Here is a 22,239-nt window from a genome sequence, read left to right as displayed (position 1 = left end):
GAACCCATAATTATTCGCATATGCACTTTATCTATTTATATCTATTTATATATATCACTAGATCTTTTCATACACTTTTATATTCTCAATACTATTCATTACTTTATATTACTCTAAATTACATGATATATCTACATATCCAAATGTTTCACTTATGCCAATTTATCTAAACGGCCAAACTTATAATTCACATATGCACTATAACTCTCTTTGTGCATATTTCTATTTATTTTATTTATTTCACTTTATTCACACCTATTTAAATTAGTAGCTTCTACTATCTTACCATTTTTAGATCTATATCCCTACCTAAGTGTCTACCAGCAGCATAGTTCACAATGGCTGAACTTACATTTATTAACCACTAGCTCTCATTAGACCTTTTGATTATTATTCATACTATATATATATTTATGCACATAACTAAATGCATTGTTCATGTCAGTTCACTCAGAAGACTGGACTCGGAATTGATCCACATATGCACTCTATCTCTCTCTGTATAAGTTCATTAATTTACTTTTTTCATATAATCAACTGTTATTTTTACATATATTCTTTAATCAAGTGGTATTTAAAGTGTATAATTTATTCAAATATATTTTATGTGCTTTATGGATTATATGTATTCTAATTTTATCTAATTTTATTTAATTAATTAATCTGATTCATTCGGTATTTAAAATTTATTAAAATTTATTAAAATATATATTTTATGTGCTTTATGGATTATATGTATTCCAATTTTATCTAATTTTATTTATTTAATTGATTAATCTGATTCATTCCTTACATTTTTTAAAAGTATTATAGTATTATAGTTATGTACTAAATGTGTCTTCTTTCTCATGTGTAATCTCATACTATATATAACAATATAAACTTTATCTGTAGTTCAGACATTTCCCTCAGATAACATGTAATGTTCTAAATGTTTTAGATCTTCTTGTTTAGGAATGGTTTACAATTTAGTGTTCACCTTATACTATATACATAAAGATTATATGTGTATTTCCCTATTTCCTTTGAAGCAATCATCACACCAATGCAATTAATTATAACTGATTGGGACTGTATATAAACTATGCCATAGTGAAGAACTGTCATCTTGTCTCTGATGAAGTGGGGCTGACACCCACGAAACGCGTAAGGCAGAAGTTGAGCGGGACGCAGAATACACACAGCTGACTATTGTGCTCTCTTCCATCGAGCACAGAGCACTCCGAGATCTGAGGACCGACCGACCGGCTTGCAGCGTGCATCACCCAGAGTGAGGTCTGGGACGCACGCCAACCTCACAAGCAGCCGGCAGCAAATGATACATTTTTAGCAACATTGTATCCACAGCCATCCTGATCGGTCCTAAGGATTTTTTCTGAAATACCAACACAGACTTGCTGGTAATATTCTTGCTAATCATCCCCAATTGACATTTTTATATATATCTTTATATTTTTTGATATACATATTTTAAATTCTTTGCTGTCACTCTATATAAGTTATTATGGTTTGACACAGTTATTACTATTATCATTATTTTTCTTCTAATAAATTTTTTATCAATTTTAATCTATTGGATTCTGGTAATTAATTTTCCATATAGAATACAGTCATCCATATACTTTGAAGTTATATCTACATGAGCATACTGTTTCTAACATATACAGACTTAAAGGGATATACACTAGATATATGCTTGATGCTGCACTAATTCCACACCAATATAGGGAACAGTCTTTTATACTGTTCCTTTGTATACAAAGTTTTTTCTTCTCACTAAATATAAGCAATTGGTGTGTTATAACCCTATCCTGTTTTCTGACAGATTTAAAGGTATACACACCATATATATAACAGTTGCTTGGTACTCACACTGCATATCTATACTGGTGACTCAAGCCTTTTTAAGTGGAACTAGCTCCTGGGTTTACCTATATCATTGCACCAACAATGATATAAATTGTACCTCTACATTTTGGGACAGATTTTTGGTGAAATTTCTGCCTATACCCAGTTCTGAGCATTCCATTCCAAGTCAGACTCCCTCATCCCTGAGTGTTGCTTTAGGCATACCAGACCAACCTACATTACAAGGACTTTGCCGTTGAATCTTCCACACTGGAACAGTACAAGCTTAGTTTAATCTGGTCAGATGGCCTGCTTTGATACAATTCTGAACACAGTTAAGCACGCCTCCGACACTTCCACACAAACAAGATAATCCCTCTCCTAGACTTGACAGGGGACTAGTTACAGTCCCAAACTCCTCCTCTGTGCTTGAGAGATAATTGAGTCAGGGACTGAACTAACTCAATTATCTCTGGGTACAGAAAAACATACAATACCACAAAACCCCCAAAATACCTTTAAAACATATAAAACCCCCACAAAGTTACAACCCCTTTGTCAGGGACCAGGAACCAGACAGAGACAGAAGTAGATGCAAACACACCTTTATTAATAAATAACAAATAATAAACAAAAGCAAAGTCCAGGAATCAAGCAGGGGTCAGTCACCAGAGCGGGTAGTCAGACAAGCCAGGATCAGGAGCACGGAGAGCAGCGGAGTCAGGAACAAGGCCGGAGTCAGGAACCAGGATCAAACAGGAAACACAGGAACAAGGAGACTTCTGGGAAACAGGAAACCACGCAAGGGCAAGGAGGTTCTGGGCTTAGCTGCTTAAATAGGCAGAACTGATTAGCAGCAGGGTTGATTACTACTCACAGGTGAGTAACCGTGGCAACAAGCAGAAGCAGCTCATAGTAATTGCAGCTGCAAACTCAATCACTGAAACAGAAAGGTTTGCTGTTTAAAACAGCAAAGAAACCCTGACAGTACCTCCCCCTCAACGATTCCCCCCATCTCTGTTGGTGGGTCCGGGCTTCATGGGGAAGCGGGCGTGATAGGAACGAAGGAGGGATGGTGCATGGACATCAGAGGCTGGAACCCAGGAGCGTTCCTCTGGACCGTATCCTTTCCAGTGCACCAAGTATTGGATCTGTCCTCTGAAGACCCGTGAGTCAATGATGCTGCGTATTTCATATTCCTCATGATTGTCAATCAGAACAGGACGTGGACGTGGCACTGAGTTGGTATAGCGATTACAAACCAACGGTTTCAAGAGGGAAACATGGAAAACATTTGAGATGCGCATGTTAGCAGGAAGGTCAAGTGCGTAAGCTACAGGGTTAACCCTTCGAAGTATACGAAATGGCCCAACGTATCGGGGTGCCAGTTTTTGTGAGGGAACACGGAGGCGTAGGTTGCGGGAAGACAGCCAGACCCTCTCTCCGACCTGATAGGTAGGTGCAGGAAGGCGTCTGCGGTCGGCCTGGAGTTTGTAGTTCTGCATTGCGCGTTGCAAAGAACTCTGAACCTGCACCCAAGTGGAACGGAGTTCCCTGAGATGTCCCTCCAATGCCGGTATCTCCTGTGGCAAGAACGTATCAGGCAACATGGACGGTTGAAACCCATAGTTTGCCAGGAACGGGGATAGCCGGGAGGAGGCATTAATCGCACTATTGTGGGCAAACTCCGCCCAGGGTAGCAGATCAGACCAGTTGTTCTGGTGGTCAGAAATGTAGCAACGCAGAAACTGTTCCAGTGTTTGGTTAGCTCGTTCCGCTGCACCATTGGATTGCGGGTGGTAGGCCGAGGAGAAGGAAAGCTGAATTCCCATTTGCGTACAAAAAGCTCTCCAAAATCTGGACACGAACTGGCTACCCCTATCTGAGACTATCACTTTGGGTAACCCATGCAAACGAAAGATCTCCCGACCAAAAATTGTTGCAAGTTCCTGGGAAGTTGGTAGTTTTTTCAAGAGAATGCAATGCGACATCTTCGAGAATCGGTCAACAACCATGAGAACGACTGTATTGCCACGAGAGACCGGAAGATCTACGATAAAATCCATGGACAAGTGGGTCCAGGGTCGTTCACCATTAGGTATGGTTTGCAGGAGACCCACTGGAGGGCGTCGTGGGGTTTTGTTTTGAGCGCACACAGGACAGGCAGCTACAAAAGCGGTGACATCCGAACGGAGACTAGGCCACCAAAATTGCCGGGATACGGACCAGATTAACTGGTTTTTGCCTGGATGTCCAGCTGCTTTGGAGTCGTGGTATGTACTCAATAGTTTCGTACGGAGGTTAATAGGTACAAAACAACGGCCATTAGGTTTCTCTGGAGGAGCATTACTTTGTGCAGCCAGAATCTCCTCGCCTAGGGGTGAGGTGAGGTTAGTACGGATGGTTGCCAGTATATGGTCCGGAGGAATCACAGGAGTAGGGGTTATCTCCTCTCTAGATGGAGGGGAGAACTGTCGAGACAAGGCATCAGCCTGGATGTTTTTTTTACCGGGCAAGTAAGAAACCACATAATTGAATCTTGATAGGAAGAGAGCCCATCTAGCTTGCCGGGGGGAAAGTCGCTTAGCTTCAGAAAGATATGTTAGATTCTTGTGATCTGTGAGTATGAGGATTGGCACTCAAGTACCCTCAAGAAGGTGCCTCCATTCTTTGAGAGCTAAAATTATGGCTAGAAGTTCTCTATCACCAATCTGGTAGTTGCATTCCGCCGGGTTCAATTTCCTCGATAAAAACCCGCACGGATGCCTGGAACTCTCTGGGTTAGGACGTTGAGACAGGAGGGCACCCACTCCTGTCTCAGACGCATCGACCTCAAGAATGAATGGTAAGGCAGGGTTAGGGTGTGCCAGTATAGGGGCAGCAGCAAAGGCGACTTTGAGAGACTCAAAGGCAGTAATGGCTTCCTGTGACCAATGCTGTGGATCAGCATCTCTCCTGGTCATGTCCGTGAGAGGTTTAACCAAGGAAGAAAAGTTGCGTATGAACTTCCGATAATAATTGGCGAAGCCCAGAAACCGTTGTATAGAGCGAAGACCCGTAGGTCGAGGCCATTTAAGTACAGCCGAAAGTTTCTCCGGATCCATAGAGAATCCAGTATCTGAGATAACATATCTCAATAATGTAACCTGTTTGCAGTGAAACTCACATTTCTCCAATTTGCAGAACAGACTATTTTCTCTAAGTCTCTGTAGAACACGAGAAACGTCTGCGTGATGGTTCTCGAGAGATGTGGAATGGATCAGAATATCATCAAGATAAACCACCACACATTGCTGCAGCATATCTCGCAGGACGTCATTTATAAATTCTTGGAAAACCGCCGGAGCATTGCAAAGACCAAAGGGCATTACTAGGTATTCGTAATGGCCACTCCTGGTGTTAAATGCGGTTTTCCATTCGTGGTCCTCTTTTATCCGGACGAGATTATATGCCCCTCTCAGATCAAGTTTGGTGAAGACCGTTGCTCCCTTGAGGCGGTCAAATAATTCCGTGATTAATGGAATGGGGTAGGCATTCTTAATAGTAATGCGATTGAGACCCCTATAGTCGATACAGGGTCTCAACTCGCCATCTTTTTTCTTTACAAAGAAAAAGCCGGCCCCGGCAGGAGAAGATGACTTCCGAATAAAACCCTTAGACAGTGCATCGGTAACATACTCCTCCATGGCTCGATTTTCTGCTACAGACAGTGGGTAAATCCGGCCCCGGGGAGGATTGGTACCCGGTTTGAGTTCGATACCACAGTCATACGGACGGTGTGGTGGCAGAACGCTGGCTTGACCCTTGTCAAATACATCTTGGAATTCTTGGTACTCAGCGGGTAAGGAAGAGGCAGAACATGCGCCCAAAACTTTGACCGGTTTCTGGAGACAGGACAATGTGCATTGCTGGGACCATGATAATATCTCAGCTTTGCGCCAATCAATTGTGGGGTTATGCTTCTGTAACCAAGGGTATCCCAAAACAACCTGGTAATATGGAGAGGAAATGACCTGGAATTGGGTCGTCTCATGATGTAGAGCCCCTACAGCCAGAGATATGGGCAAGGTTTCTTGGGTCACGTGGGTTGGCTGTATTGGTCTGCCATCGATGGCTTTGAAGGCTAGTGGGGAGTTGCGAGACTGTAAGGGTATAGAGTGCTTTGCTGCAAATGCACAATCTATAAACAAGCCTGCGGCCCCAGAATCAAGTAACGCCCGGGTTTCAATGGATGAATCAGACCAGGAGAGGATAACAGGCACCAAGGGTTTGTGCACACATATCTCTGGGTCTGCAGAAAGACCACCCAAGATCTGCCCCTGACAGTATCTTGGGTACGGACCCTTTGCCGGACGGATCGGGCAAAACTTTAACATGTGACCGTGGTGTCCGCAGTATAGGCACAGGCCCTCCCTCCTCCTAAAGGCTCTCTCCTCGGCTGAGAGGCGTGAGAAGCCTAACCGCCTTGGCTCCACACAGACAGAGGACTCAGGACCAGGAGGCAAGGGAGGTGAGGGAGGTTTGGGTGGGCAAGAAAAGCTCGGTGTCAAATTTACAAGAGGCCTCCGCAGGCGCTCCTTGGATGAGGATCTCTCTCGGAGTCTGATGTCAATGAGGGTGACAAATGATATCAGTTCCTCGAGATCTTTAGGTAATTCTCTGGCTGCAATCTCATTTTTAAACACATCGGAGAGACCTTGTGCAAAGGCAGCCACAAGAGTCTCGTTGTTCCAGCCACCCTCTGCTGCCATGGTACGGAATTCACTGGCATACTCGACAATAGTTTTTGTGCCCTGAGAATTAGACATGAGTAGTTCGGCAGTAGGGGTGGAGCGAGCTGGAATATCAAAAACCCTATTGAAGGATGCAACAAATTCAGGGTAATTGTAAATAATAGGCTTCTCCGCCTCCCAGAGAGGTTTTGCCCAAGCTAGGGCCTTTTCAGACAGCAAAGAAATCATGAAGTGAACTTTGTCACTGTCTGTAGGAAATGCCTGGGGCAGGGTTTCAAGGTATCCTTTAACCTGATTTATAAATTCTCTGCACTGTGCTGGGTCGCCCCCAAAATGCTGAGGGAGCGGGACAGACCCAGTCATTTCTCTAGCCGCTACAGGTTTGGAGGTTACAACCGGTGCTAGAACAGGAAGTGAGGCAGAGGCGGCCGCAATCGCAGGCTGGCCGGGTACTGGATCCAGATGGGCATACTGGTCCAAATGGTGGTTCTGCTGGTCCCACTGGGTAAGCAGGTTAGGTATAGGTGTCTTGCCTGTACCATCTGTATTCATGGCCCTTGCGTAATGTCAGGGACCAGGAACCAGACAGAGACAGAAGTAGATGCAAACACACCTTTATTAATAAATAACAAATAATAAACAAAAGCAAAGTCCAGGAATCAAGCAGGGGTCAGTCACCAGAGCGGGTAGTCAGACAAGCCAGGATCAGGAGCACGGAGAGCAGCGGAGTCAGGAACAAGGCCGGAGTCAGGAACCAGGATCAAACAGGAAACACAGGAACAAGGAGACTTCTGGGAAACAGGAAACCACGCAAAGGCAAGGAGGTTCTGGGCTTAGCTGCTTAAATAGGCAGAACTGATTAGCAGCAGGGTTGATTACTACTCACAGGTGAGTAACCGTGGCAACAAGCAGAAGCAGCTCATAGTAATTGCAGCTGCAAACTCAATCACTGAAACAGAAAGGTTTGCTGTTTAAAACAGCAAAGAAACCCTGACACCCTTATAGCCCCGATATGGGTGACCAACAAATTCAAAAATCACCCAGATTGGTTCAGGGGTTCAGGATTTCCATGGAAGTCATAATTGTGACCGAACGTGCACATGGTCCTTTGCCCACAACAGTTCCATGAAATCCATGCTAACGGTCGGTAAAGTTTGGTAGTTTAATATAGAACAATCTACCGAACAGAATAAGTAGTCTTACCCTGGAACACAGTGTATTTTGCATGGCCCATAAGCCCAGGAGGCTTGCAATCAGGCTCCTCCAGGACCTTGTGACAAACGACCAGACCCAAAGACTCCCCCTCCAAAGGTAGACTAACCATAGAAACATAGAAACATTGAATGTGACGGCACATAATAACCATTCGGCCCATCTAGTCTGCCCAATTTTCTAAATACTTTCATTAGTAAGTGGCCTTATCTTATAGTTAGGATAGCCTTATGCCTATCCCACGCATGCTTAAACTCCTTTACTGTGTTAACCTCTACCACTTCAGCTATTTGCCCCTCTAATTTAAGACTATGTCCTCTTGTTGTGGTAGTTTTTCTTCTTTTAAATATAGTCTCCTCCTTTACTGTGTAGATTCCCTTTATGTATTTAAATGTTTCTATCATATCCCCCCCCCCCCTGTCTTGTCTTTCCTCCAAGTTATACATGTTAAGTTCCTTTAACCTTTCCTTGTAAGTTTTATCCTGCAATCCATGAGCCAGTTTAGTAGCTATTCTCTGAAATCTCTCTAAAGTATCAATATCCTTCTGGAGATACGGTCTCCAGTACTACGTACAATAGTCCAAGTGAGGTCTCACCAGTGTTCTTTACAAAAGCACTTCCCTCTTTCTACTGCTAATACCTCTCCCTATACAACCAAACATTCTGCTAGCATTTCCTGCTGCTCGATTACATTGTCTGCTTACCTTTAAGTCATCAGAAATAATCACCCCTAAATCCCTTTCCCCGGATGTTGAGGTTAGGACTCTATCAAATATTCTGTACTCTGCTCTTGGGTTTTTACGTCCAAGATGCATTATCTTGCACTTAACCACATTAAATGTCAGTTGCCACAACTCTGACCATTTTTCTAGTTTACCTAAATCATTTGCCATTTGGCTTATCCCTCCTGGAACATCAACCCTGTTACATATCTTAGTATCATCAGCAAAAAGACATACCTTACCATAAAGACCTTCTGCAATATCACTAATAAAATTATTAAAAAGAATGGGTCCAAGTACAGATCCCTGAGGTACCCCACTGGTGACAAGCCCATGCTTCGAATATACTCCATTGACTACAACCCTCTGTTGCCTGTCACTCAGCCACTGCCTTAACTATTCAACAATATTGGAATCCAAACTTAAAGATTGCAGTTTATTGATAAGCCTTCTATGCAACAGTATCAAAAGCCTAACTGAAATCTAGGTAAGCAATGTCTACTGCACCCCCCTTATCTATTATTTTAGTTACTGTGACCGAAAACAAGGAATTGTGCTGGAAGGAACCTATATACCTCCCCAGATTTTGCAAGGTTCTTACTTTGTGTAATTAGCCCCAGGGAAATGTGTTATGTTATAATGAATGTTGCACTTTAAATATGTGTATATTTGGGCCCTGGGGTGGAGCACTTGGAGAGTAGGGAGGGCCAGTGCTCCACTCCACATTTTGGAAGTTGCTTGTAACCTACAGGTGAGAAGTCCAGTTCCAGAGTTTGAATCCTAATCTAACTCATTGTCAGGGTACTGACCTGTTAGACAGACAGCCAGACGTGGTCGCTCCTGGAGTTCCCAACAGGGGACTTGAACCAGGGAACCTATCAGTCCTAGTCCTGATTTCTACCTCTGAGCCACAGCAGCTTTACACAGAGACTACTGAGTCCGGTCCTGTTCATCCTGGCATGGCTTATACCCGGGGGGCTGCACCTTGACTTGGCTGTGTCTCACCTGACTCTCATCAGTCATCAGCAGGGTATTTAAACCCAGCCTCTTCCTGTGCTCAGTGTCAAGTCTTTGATCTAGTGTTGCTGTGTCGTACCAGTGTTCCAGTTTATCTGCTTCGTTTATTTGACCTCGGCTTGTGACTACGTTTATTCTGACCTCTGGCATCCCTTGACTTCGGCTACTCCTCGTTGTTCCTGACCTCTGGCATCCTTTGACCTCGACTATCCTGCTGGTTCTGTCCTTGCCTGTCCTGCGTATTTGGTACTGCATCCTGCACAGCCCCCGTGCACAGACCCACAGGCCAGGTGAATTCTTACCTGACCACCTCGGCCTGTGGCTATCTGCAAGGGTGAGCAACATATCTGCGCTACAGACTCCCAACTCAGGTAAGACCCTGACAAAAGACTTGACCAATATGGAGTCCGCAGAAATGTGCTCATCCTCACTCAGCAAGTGTCCAGCCTGGCCCAGACTGTTTCGGAGTTGCAGCAAGAAATTTTTTCTCTTAAAGGCGCAGTACATCCAGCTCCGGAACCCTTTGTCATCATGCCCGACAGATTTGATGGTAACTACACGTCCTTTCAGTCATTCAGGATGGATTGCGAGGTATTGTTTTCTTTAAAGCCTCGAACTTACGCCACGGATTTCATCAGGGTCAGAGCGGCTATCAACCTGTTGTCTGGACGCATCAAAGTTTGGTCTTACCAAATGTTGCAGAGGAAGAGTCCTGTCCTTGTCAGCTGGGAATCCTTTATTATTGCTATGGACTCACAGTGCAGGACCACTAAGCCCAAGCCAGCTCCACCTACTAAAAAATCGCGGAGTCTACGTTACCAAGGAACCGAGTACTATCACCACACCCCAGTGATGCCCTCTTATGACCCAGTTCCCAGGAAAACTCCAGAGGTATCCTGTGTTCCACTTGACCCTGAGGAACCTATGCAAATTGGACGTGTCCACTGCAAAGTCACACTTAGGGAGAGGGACCGAAGGAGAAGCCATGGTCTGTGTTTTTATTGTGGAGAAGGAGGACACTTCATCACGCTTTGTCCTGTTCGCCCCCCTAGACCTCCAGCTCTCCGACTGGGTAATAATATCCTTCGTCCAGTGTACACCGCATATCAGCCTAAAGAGCTACAAGGGAGCCGTTATTCCTGCCCAGGCTTGGCTTCCATGGAAAATGCTATACCTCCTGCTCCAGAGTCGTCTGCATCTACTACCAAAGTTACTTCCTGTAGTACCACCACTACTTCCTGCCCACTTGAAAAGGATTTACCTATGGATTGTGTCATTGCTTCTAATGGCACTACGGTCTGTAAAAAAGACCTAGAAGTGTTCGAAAAAGCACTGCTAGCTACGAGCACTGTTCCTGCCGAAGTTGTGGAAGTTCTCTCCACCCCTACCCAGAACCTAGACAGATCGTCAGCCGTACCAAAAGCTGGTACTGGGAAATCCCGAGCTAATAAGGGATTCCATACTGAGGACTTTCACTATGGGGACTCGATGGATTCTGAGAGTGACTCTGGAGAGGCGGATTATTTCAATGAGGAACCTACTTACGCCCAGAGGTCGTTTTTAAAGGGGGAGGTACTGTCAGGGTACTCACCTGTTAGACAGACAGCCAGACGTGGTCGCTCCTGGAGTTCCCAACAGGGGACTTGAACCAGGGAACCTATCAGTCCTAGTCCTGATTTTTACCTCTGAGCCACAGCAGCTTTACACAGAGACTACTGAGTCCGGTCCTGTTCATCCTGGCATGGCTTATACACCGGGGGCTGCACCTTGACTTGGCTGTGTCTCACCTGACTCTCATCGTCATCAGCAGGGTATTTAAACCCAGCCTCTTCCTGTGCTCAGTGTCAAGTCTTTGATCTAGTGTTGCTGTGTCGTACCAGTGTTCCAGTTTATCTGCTTCGTTTATTTGACCTCGGCTTGTGACTACGTTTATTCTGACCTCTGGCATCCCTTGACTTCGGCTACTCCTCGTTGTTCCTGACCTCTGGCATCCTTTGACCTCGACTATCCTGCTGGTTCTGTCCTTGCCTGTCCTGCGTATTTGGTACTGCATCCTGCACAGCCCCCGTGCACAGACCCACAGGCCAGGTGAATTCTTACCTGACCACCTCGGCCTGTGGCTATCTGCAAGGGTGAGCAACATATCTGCGCTACAGACTCCCAACTCAGGTAAGACCCTGACACTCATCTGAAAAGTATTGTCAATTACCAGTGCTATTAAGTACTCCCCTGCCAAGGAAGGAGGGAGATTGTGTTTGGTTTCTGTGAGTGGAAACAGAGAGCTGAAAACCCTGAAGCAGTAAGGTTGTTTATGTTTATGTTGGGAAATGGACAAGCCATCCAACCCAGTTAGCTGATTTTTTGTTTAGTTAGTGCTCAGAAGAGCAAGGCTTTGTTTGATATATTTTTGTTACCTTTATACCTTACTGTGCATTTATTTTGGAACCTCAATAAAAGAGCAAGTCAATTTACCTCATCCAGCGTGTGAAGTGTCTCTAAAGCCTGAAAAGACTGTGTGTAACACCCCAATCCCAAGACAAGGTACCAAGGGAAAGGAGTACTTTTGTCACATTACCCAATCAAAGAAATGTATAAGATTAGTTTGGCATGATCTACCCGAAGTAAAGTCATGTTGTCTCTGATATTGAAATCCATGTTGTTACGGACGCTGGTATAGTATATACCCTGTTTGCCTATTCCTCCCGAACTGCTGGAGGAATAGGCGAACAGGAGCCTTAGTGATTATAGCTGCAGTTCGGGTGTAGATACGAATAGTTTCAGACGAATGCAGCTTGCAAGTAGTTTCTCCCCAGCAAGTAGATAGTTACCCAAACATGAGCCTAGACTTCATGAAGGGTACAACAGGAATCATTTTTAATGGTGCTATACTGACTTTTATGCAAGTCCCCATGCAAGGGTTACTCCCACATGGACCTTGTGGGGGACAGAGACACAAAGGTTACAGCCAATAATAGTACAGTGATGTTACAGTTGCCCCAGGCTAGCTGAGGGTTGGACTGCCAACGGATGCTCCTAGCACTCACCAAGGACCATCAGCACCGCACCAGACACCATAAGTACTGCAGACCCCACGAACCGCCGCAGCTTGGTTGGGGTCTCACCGTCTCCTACCCACCCTGGACCTACGACAAGGCTCCAGGCTCCAGTGAGTGATCCTCTCTTCCTTCAGAGAGCTCAGTCAAGCTAAGGGAGTATACAGAGTCTAGCAATCCCTGTAGTGATTATAGCTGTCCCCTCCAAACACAAGACGAGGCTGCGAGTTGAGGGTCAAGTAGAAGGTTTAATGGTACAGCTGCTTCTTTTATACAGTATTTCCCCACAAGATTACCGCCCACGTGGACCTTGTGGGGCACAGGACATGAAACTCACAATCCAATAAAAACAGAGTTTTACACTTGAACACGCCCAGTTACTGTACACAAACCCTCCCCTTTGCCTGTGATACAATTAAAAAAGACAATGGACTAACTCAATTACCCACTGGCAGAAAACACATATTTTTACCCAAAGTACAGAAACACTCCAACATATCCCCATAAATTATACATCCCTGGATAGCCATGATCTGGGTGAACAACATATCCAAATATCACCCAGATCAGAGCAGGGGTTCAAAAGTTTTATGAAAGTCTCTTTTGACCGACCGCAAGCATGGCTTTCATGCCCAAAATAGTTCCACAGATTTGAGCTGTGCGGCCAGTGTATTTCCAATGCTAAGTTCCGTTTGAATGCACGAATGGGGGCCATTCGTTCAAATAGCCAATGATAACGTGGCATTCGAATTGTCGAACACTGTTCAACTTCCGTTGATGTTCCGGAGATGGTAAAGTTCAGCGGTGTTCGTGCCATTGCGTGTCTGATTTGAGTTCCATGAACTCGACGACCAAACACTGCTGAACGCGTTCGACTAAACAAGATGGCCACCGCCACATGTTTGACTATACGAACGGCGACCACCCAGCCGTTCGTCAATTATCTGAGTTTAACCACAGCTTCTGGGGGGGTAAACAAGCTGCACACTCCACTCGCGTGTGGTCCGGTTGTTCGACAGCTTGTTTGGTAAGCCCTATTTACCGAACCACATAGGAAAAAGGCACGAACAAGCATTTTCACAGTCTTGGGACAAACTTTTAGACATGGCCCATAGTCCTGGGGCAAGAGGCTGGCAATCAGGCCCCTCCAAAAGCCAGTGGCGAAGTGTAGTTCATCACAAGTGACAAAGATGAACACTCCCAATGCAAACAGACAATCCCCTCCTCACTACCTGTGAGATAATTGAGTCAGCTAACTTGGTAATTCAATTATCTCCAGGCAGAAAAAACATATTTTCCCCAAAACTTGGAAAGTACTCTAAAACACATAGTATCCCCATAACAGTCACATCCCCTGATAGCCCTGATCTGGGTGACCAACATATCCAAAAATCACCCAGAACAGTTCAGGGGTTTTCGAATTTTATGGAAGTCTTTTGACCGACTGCACACGAGACTCCTGCCCAAAACAGTTCCATGAATTTAGGCTGTGCGGTCGGTCTATTTTGAAAAGTCATAAAAATGAACAAATGCATGAATGGAGCCTCCTGGCTCATAGGAGCGATTGTTCCCATGGTTCAAGGGAACCAAACTACTGAACAGTGCTCTCCTGGCTGTTTGGGAAAAGGAAGCAGGTGTTCGTATGGTTTGACCGGTGTTCGGGAAGTCGAGTGTCCGATTTTAGTTCCAGAGACTCAATGACCACGTCCCGCTGCCTCCTTTCGTGCAAACAAGATGGCCCCAGTTTCCTCTCGCACATGGTGTTCGGCTATACGAATGGCGGTGTGACAGACCGCCTGGCACCCGACCGGGTACCTCCATCAATCGATGCTTTCTAGTACTAACGAGTAGCATAAGCACTGTGCTGGAACACCATATCTACTGCAAACCCCACGAATGCAGCTTGGTTGGGATCTCGCCGTCTCCTACCCACCCTGGACCTATGACCAGGATTGGTTGGGATCTCGCCGTCTCCTACCCACCCTGGACCTATGACCAGGATCTAACTTCCAGTGGGTAGACCTCTCTTAGTCTAGCAGGAACAAGCTCTTACACGAACTTAAACTCAGTGGAGTATTGTGATTATAGCAATCCCCCAGAGTGTAGTTCTCCAATCCCAAAACATGAGCCGAAACTTCATGAAGGTGCAAGATGATCTGATCTTTAATGGTTCAGGTTGGCTTTTATACAATTCTCCAGGCCAGAGGAACACCCCCTTGACCTGATGGGGCACAGGAACACAAAGGACATAAACCAATCAGAACAAACATACAGTCTGTGACACGCCCAAGTACAGCACACAATCCCTCCCCTCTGCTTGGGCGATAATTGAGTAAAGTCCTGTAAGTAACTCAATTATCTCCAGGCTGAAAAAACAAATTTTCTCAAAGTTCAGAAAATACCTCAAAACATAACATATTACACGATCAGAGCCTAATTGGAGTATATTAGCCAGTTATTTTGCAGGGGCCATAGTCACAGGGTAGGAGGCTGGCAAACAGGCCCCTCCAAAAACCCGTGGCAAACTCACAGAAAAAGGGGAGTTTGTCACAGGCGGCCACACAGGGAGAACGCTTAATCAACAGTTTTCTTTGAAGATAATGAGCCAGGGGGGGTGGTCGGTGTTCAGTAGTTACAACTACCGAACCAATAAAACATCAAAAGTCTCGAATGGCAATAAAAGTCTCGAATAACAGGCTATTTTCTTCACATTACTCCCCCTTAGTTCCATTGATCGGCATACCCGCCTAGACCCTGCCGGGTCAGCCTGGGGATGTCCATGAAAGTCAATTACAGTTCTAGTTCCGTTTGTCGTGAAAGACCGCCAGCATTGCCATTTTGCTTGCCTGGTCGGTATTGCAAAGTAAAATTGTAGGGCTGCAGGGCCAGGTTCCGGCCTAGCAAACGGGGTGTAACGTATCGACGGGCACCCCGACTGGGTACCTCCATTGAAGGATGCTCCTAGCGCTTTCTGAGGACTCCAAGCACTGCAGCAGACACCATAACCACCCTCCAGAGAGCAAGGCAGGAACAAGCTCTTACAAGAGCTTAGTAGTGATTTAGCAAGGGAGTATGACAAGCATAGCAATCCCTTGTAGCAGATTCCCCCAATAAGAGACGGCACTCCAAATTGAGGGTAAAGTAGAACTGAAGCTTTTAATCAAACACTCTGCTTTTATGCACATTTCACACACATGGTACTGCCCACATGGTTTTGCAGAACAACCAATCAATACGTACAATACACTCAGCCACTCCCACACAAAATCCTAAACTCTGCATGTGATATAATTACTAAACTCTGCCTGTGATATAATTACTGAACAGGCAGGAAAATACACAGTTTTACACAATATTCATAACTCTAAAAGTATACATCACATTCACATATTTACATTTTCAGAATCAGCATACTCCAAATACAAACATACATCAAAATCATACAAATTGGTCCAGTGGGTCAAAAGTTAGTTGAAAGTCCCTTTGTGACCATCTGCAAGCATGGCTTGGGTGTGGTAAGCCAATTACCTCCAGCATACAGAAAATAGCTCTATTCACAACAACAGTAAAAACACATAAAAATACATAATTCCTATTATACTTAACAGAACCCCCACATTCAACCTATCCCTAGATAGCTTGGATCTTAGCGCTCACTATATCCGAACAGCGCTCAGATACCACAAACACAGTCAAATCGCCATGGAGTTAAAACATAGCAAGAGCTGATGAGAGACCGAGGAGGGGCAAAACAGCAAGTTCCAACTGGTCTGGCAGTGTGCCTGGGACAACGCCCTGCTGGAACAATAGACAGGAAACGGGGGAGGGGAAGAGACACATCTTCCCATGGATTCAAATGGCAGAAACAGTCTTTTAAAAGCCAATAAGCCCCAAATAGTCTTTTTAAATGGCAATACACCCCAGGGCCATAGTCATGAGGGAGGAGGCTGGCAATCAGGCTCCTCCAACAGCCAGGGACAAAGGACAGTTGGTCATATAAAAATCCAGTGACAAAAGGCATTTTGTCACACGGGGGTTGTCTCCAGAGACTCGATTGAGCCAAATGAAGGGGTTGTGGTCAGTCAATTAAGTGAAAGAACGACCATACACATAGGGTTGGCGTTTCTTTAATGCCCATACCAGAGCCAGGCATTCCTTCTCCACGGTGGCATAGCTGACTTCCGGGGGTAGTAGTTTAAGGCTGTGATATGCCACCGTGCTCCATTCTGTCGTCCCCACTTGGCTTAGCACAGCTCCCAGCCCAAACATTGAGGCATCTGTATAGACAAGAAATTTTTTAGTAGGGTCTGGGCCCGTCAACACCCGTGCCTCGATCAGGACCGTTTTAAGTCTCTGAAAGGCTGTTGCACACTCCGGGGGCCACACTACTTGTTTGGGCAATGACTTCTTAGTTAAGTCGGTAAGGGGTATGGCCAGGGCGCTATACTCAGGGAAAATTTTCTGTAATACCCTGCGGTGCCAGGAAACGCTAGAACCTGGGTTTTTATGCTGGGTTGGGGTCAATTTGCAATGGCTTCTACTTTGGCTGGCTCAGGCCTCTGCTTCCCTGACCCTACTCTGTGCCCAAGGTATTGGACCTCTGCCATGAATACATGACACTTCTCTGGTTTTAGCGTGAGGCCTGCCTCCTGTATCTTTCGGAATACCGTAGCCAAGTGCATCAGGTGGGCTTCCCATGTGCCACTATAGATGGCAATATCATCTAGGTAGGCACATGCGAAGTCCTGCATTCCGTCTAAGAACGTGGCACGGGCATTCTTCATCCCAAATGGCATAACCCAAAATTGGTATAGCCCGAATGGGGTGACGAATGCCGATTTGGGAACGGCTGAAGGGTGTCAGGGTGGCGGTCCGGTGCCCGGGACCCAGACACTGTCTGAGCGGCGGTGAGAGGACTGGGACCCAGTATGCATCATGATAAGTGGGAGTCTTCAGCGTGGTAGTGGACACGTAGGGCCTGGTGCGGGGTAACCGCATCCCCCTGGTGTTGAGCACCAGCGTTTGTGCGGCCACAAACCAAGACCCTGTAGCAGCTTAGTGGAAGCCAGAGCAGACATATACTGAGATGTATCCAGTACTAGAAACAAGGCAAGGCTAGGATAGACACCAAACAAGAAAACATCTGTTACCGTCCGGTCGTTCAGTTTACGGTAGTCAATACAGAAGCAAGTCGTACCGTCTCGCTTCGGTACTAGCACTACCGGTGAAGCCCAGGGACTTTGCGAAGCCTCAATGACCCCCAATTCTAACATATCCTGAATTTCTTTCCACATGCTAGACCAAACTTCCTCAGGAATATGGTACGGTTGTCTCTACTCGGTGGACTGCAGCGGAGGTGTTCCCGGTAGGGAGGAGAATAATTCCTCCTCCTACTCCTGGAGCAGTTGTGTCGCGTCAGCTTGCTGTACGGGGTCTAATTTTTACCCCAACCTGATCTGCTCAATCGTACATGGGTTAGTAGCCAAAAGGTCAGGTAGGGGAGGTCCCTCTCTATCCTCGGTTGATGGGGTGCGTATAGCCGCCATGTCCTCTGTACGTTCGAAATAAGGTTTCAACATGAAAGGCTCGTTTGATCCTTTCATCCGAACATTTTGCTACAATTTAGGTGGTGTCGCTAATCCGTTCAGCCTCCTTAAAGAGCCCTTGCCAAGCTGCCTGCAGTTTATTCTGTTTGGAGGGTCTGAGTACCTTTTGCCCAACCTCTAATACCCTATCTCGGGCCCCCTTATTGTCTGTCGTTTTTGAGCCTCTTGTAGGTTCTCGAAATGACTCGGTCAGGGCCTGCAACCGGTCTCTAAACTATTAGCTGAGGCTGTTCGTAGGGATTACGGTGGTTATAGCGGTCCAGTGCAGTGCTAATGGTACTCACAAGTACTAGGAAGCAGCGAGTGACGGATGTACCTGGTCGGCATGCAGGCGGTCTATCATAATGTCTCTTCGAGTTTATTCCCTCCGAACGTCATTCGATTCCCATTCGAATAGCGAACATCAGTGGAAGGTACGTGTTTAGCGTTGTTCGCGCCATAGAGTGACCAATTTGAGTTCCATGCATTCAACGACCAAATACTGCTCATTGTGCATGCGGCTTAAGATGGCCCATGCCACGTGTTCGAATGCCAGCCAACCGATTCGAACGTTCGGGAGTTCGAAGTGCCACTTCGAACTGCATCGAGAATTTGAAGTGTTACTGAGGGAATAATGTTCCAAGTCCAAAAGGCACAAACAGTGTCTTTAACCAAGGTTTATCACAGGGGCCATAGTCCCAGGGCAGGAGGCTGGCAAGCAGGCTCCACCAAGAGCCAGTGGCAAGGTTACTTTTGCCACACATGTGATGTAATAAGGCGACTGTACTAGCAGTGTAACGAGCTGTATGATGTAACCAGGCGCTGTGTGATGTAAAAATGAGCCGTGTGATATAATGAGGTGACTGTACTAGCAGTGTAACGAGCTGTGTGATGTAACCAGGTGCTGTGTGATGTAAACATGAGCCGTGTGATGTAATGAGGTGACTGTACTAGCAGTGTAAGTTAGCTCTGTAATATAAGCAGGTTAGGTACTAGGTGTAAAAGTTTTGATGGTACAATATACACACAATAATGCAATGTGTATGATCCCCAAAGGAAAATAGAAGACTCACCAATATATCTCTCTGTTTCATCAGTCTGTCCGCCTGTAACAATCTTTCCAGAGGTAAGCAATGCACATACTCGTTGGAAATGCCTTTGGCTGATGATCCTGCCCAAGTCTGGAGACAGTTTTGGATCATCTCCGTAGAAGGCTTGGATAGTTCCCTGCAGAGCAGTCAGAAGCTTGTCACGAGTACCCTCTGAGCATAAGACATAATCTGGAGCGAGGCACGTCTGCCCTGCATTAAAAAATTTAGACCACACAATGCGCTTTGCAGTATTGTCAATGTCACAATCATCATCTACAAAACATGGGTTTTTCCCGCCAAGTTCCAAGGTCAGTGGTGTCAGATGTTTGGCGGCAGCTGCCATTATGATTCGACCAACTTTGGGATTTCCTACAAATAAAATATAAAATGAACATTTAGTTATGTAATTTAGTTATGAAAGATTTCCTGCTCAGCTTCTTGTATATTTTGATTTTGTTCTTTATTGTATTATAGGTCAGGATTGCTGATCTTATAACTTAAATTATTGTTTTTTGTTCTGCTTTATATGCATCCCCAAATTTCAAAATAAAGAAATAAAAAAGTAACTATCCTTTATTCCTTGTAGTGTCTTTGCAAACATTTTTTAAAGGTTCTGAAGTAGTCCCAGTTCTGGAATGCAGACAAACAATGCTGCACTTGAAGAGTACATATAGTTACATAGTTACATAGCTGAAAAGAGACTTGCGTCCATCAAGTTCAGCCTTCCTCACATATGTTTTTTGCTGTTGATCCAAAAGAAGGCAAAAAACCCCAGTTTGAAGCACTTCCAATTTTGCAACAAGCTAGGAAAAAAATTCCTTCTTAACCCCAGAATGGCAGTCAGATTTATCCTTGGATCAAGCAAGTCATTACCCTACATTGAAAGATTATATCCTTGATTATAAGATAAGATATCTATTCATATTATGTTTAAACATTAAATCATTTTGAAATCCCTAATCACAGAGCCCTTGTGCAAAGTATCCAGCATGGATAGGCCCTAGCTAGCATATCCAAGGTCGCAGGTTTGTTCGTGTTATTTACTGATTGAGTGTAATTCTGAAACAAGGGCATATATAATGTATCAACCTCACACTGTTACTGAGCGTGTCATCACTGGGGCCACTGGGCGTCCTCCCAGGTAACTGCTCTATAACTCTAATTTGGGTTTATCCACCCTTGTTATACTCGGACTTGAGCCATGTTTGTGTATATATAGCAAACACAATACAGGTTGTGCCAAAAGAAGCAACCTGTATTGTGTTTAATATTTTCATGTTTCTCTTCTATATAAGGGGTTGAGGGTATTCCTTATAATCAGTGTTTGTAGCCTGCACTTTTTTTATTTTAAATTGACATTTATCCTATTTTATTGTTTTAAGTATATATAAATAAATGACAACAATGCCTCATGCCATTGGTAATTGTAAATATTTGTGTAAACCAACACGGTGACAGAAGGGTTAGAGTATAAGACTTGAATGGCCTTCACAAAAGGCTCGGGAAGCCATATTCCTGTAGTGTGCATGCCATAATGATTCAATGCATTTTCCACATGACCCATAGTACTCTATGTAGCAGATCTGGAGACCATCTGGTGGCATCTAATGCTGGTCTCTTTTTCCCAAAGCCAACCAGTTCATAATGCTGTATGCTGGTTATTATGGGCAACAATCTGTTCAAAGATTTTGGACACAAATTGTCAGTTTACCAATTCTAAAAAAGGTCATATTGTTGCCAGGCAAGAACACAGTGTGGCGAAAGTGATCTCGCCACTGGTTTTTGGAGGGGCCTGTTTGCCAGCCTCCTGCCCTGCGACTATGGCCCTGGGATGTATTGTCCTTTAAGGAACTGATTTGGGCATATTGTATTTTATTATGCTGCTGCTGTCCCTTTAAGAACCATCTGGGGACATACTGTGGAGTTACTGGGTGGCCACCATTTCATGTAACAGATGCACATAGTGAGAACAATGGATGAAGCACATGGTGAGAACAATGGATGACGGCCATTTTAACTCACAGACACTGTTTTGACTTTTCTACACGGTGCCATCTCGCCGGTATTTGGTGCACAAAGACATCGTTCAGTAGTTTTAAACTAGAGAACAGGGGACACATTTAACAGTAATTATTTTTCATATAGCCTGTATATGTTCTGCGGAATCTGCATTAAACCGTATCTTCCAAACTACTGAACGGATCTGGGTGAATTTTGGATATGTGTTTCACCCAGATCCCCCGGTTCCGAGGATATATATATTTTTATGGGGTTATTGCATGTTTTGGGGTCCCTGTGATATGTTTTATAATACTGTATTTCCCCGTCTGTGATAATTAAGTTAGTCTATTGTGTTGAAATAATTGTATCACAGGCAGAGGGGAGGATTTCTGATGTAATGAATGGGAGTGTTAGCTGTGTTGTAATGTGTTGATTGGTTGTTCTTCAAAACCCTGTGGGCAGTACTATGTGTGGCGAAACCGACCTCGCCACGTGTCCTTGGAAGGGGCTGCTTGCCCGCCTCTTGCCTTTGGACTATGGACCAGACCTTATGTGAATGTGTTAACCCAGATAGCTATGCCATGGAGCCCATTCGTGTAGTTAAAGACTTCGGCTTCGTGGCGAGTGAACTGTGTGAGTAGGATCTGCGCGCTATTCGGTAGTTTTGTGCGCGCAGATCCCAGCTATCTGGGGATAGGTGAAATGTCTGTGTGTTATGTGTAAAAGGTGAATTTATGTATTTTAAAGTGTTTTACTGTCTTTGTGCCCCCATGTGCTCAATGGAGTCTGTCTCTGTGCTGGGAGGTAATTGGATTACTTCTCCAGCACAGAGAAGGCTCTGTAAAAACTTGTCTGAGCTGGAAAGCTAGGGGTTTTAAAAGATACTTTACTAACTTTTGAACCCCTGGTCTGATCCATGCCATTTTTTTAATATGTTGTTCCCCTGAATGGATTGATTGTGGATATGTAATTTTGTG

At 45.0% G+C, this 22,239-nt stretch overlaps 1 protein-coding gene across 5 annotated transcripts in view; it reads right to left on the bottom strand.

Annotated features, from left to right (window-relative positions):
- ALDH3B1 (aldehyde dehydrogenase 3 family member B1) overlaps positions 1–22,239 on the bottom strand; it is a 340,333-nt gene that overhangs the window by 73,295 nt on the left and 244,799 nt on the right. For all 5 annotated transcript variants that reach the window (XM_063433470.1, XM_063433460.1, XM_063433455.1 and 2 more), the window contains one exon: positions 19,244–19,630. In XM_063433470.1, coding sequence (XP_063289540.1) covers positions 19,244–19,630 — 387 coding nt within the window. The remainder of the gene's footprint in view (positions 1–19,243; positions 19,631–22,239) is intronic.

This window comes from Pelobates fuscus, chromosome 1 (assembly GCF_036172605.1).
Source record: "Pelobates fuscus isolate aPelFus1 chromosome 1, aPelFus1.pri, whole genome shotgun sequence".
Lineage (NCBI taxonomy): Eukaryota > Metazoa > Chordata > Amphibia > Anura > Pelobatidae > Pelobates > Pelobates fuscus.
This window is presented reverse-complemented; position numbering and strand designations above follow the sequence as displayed.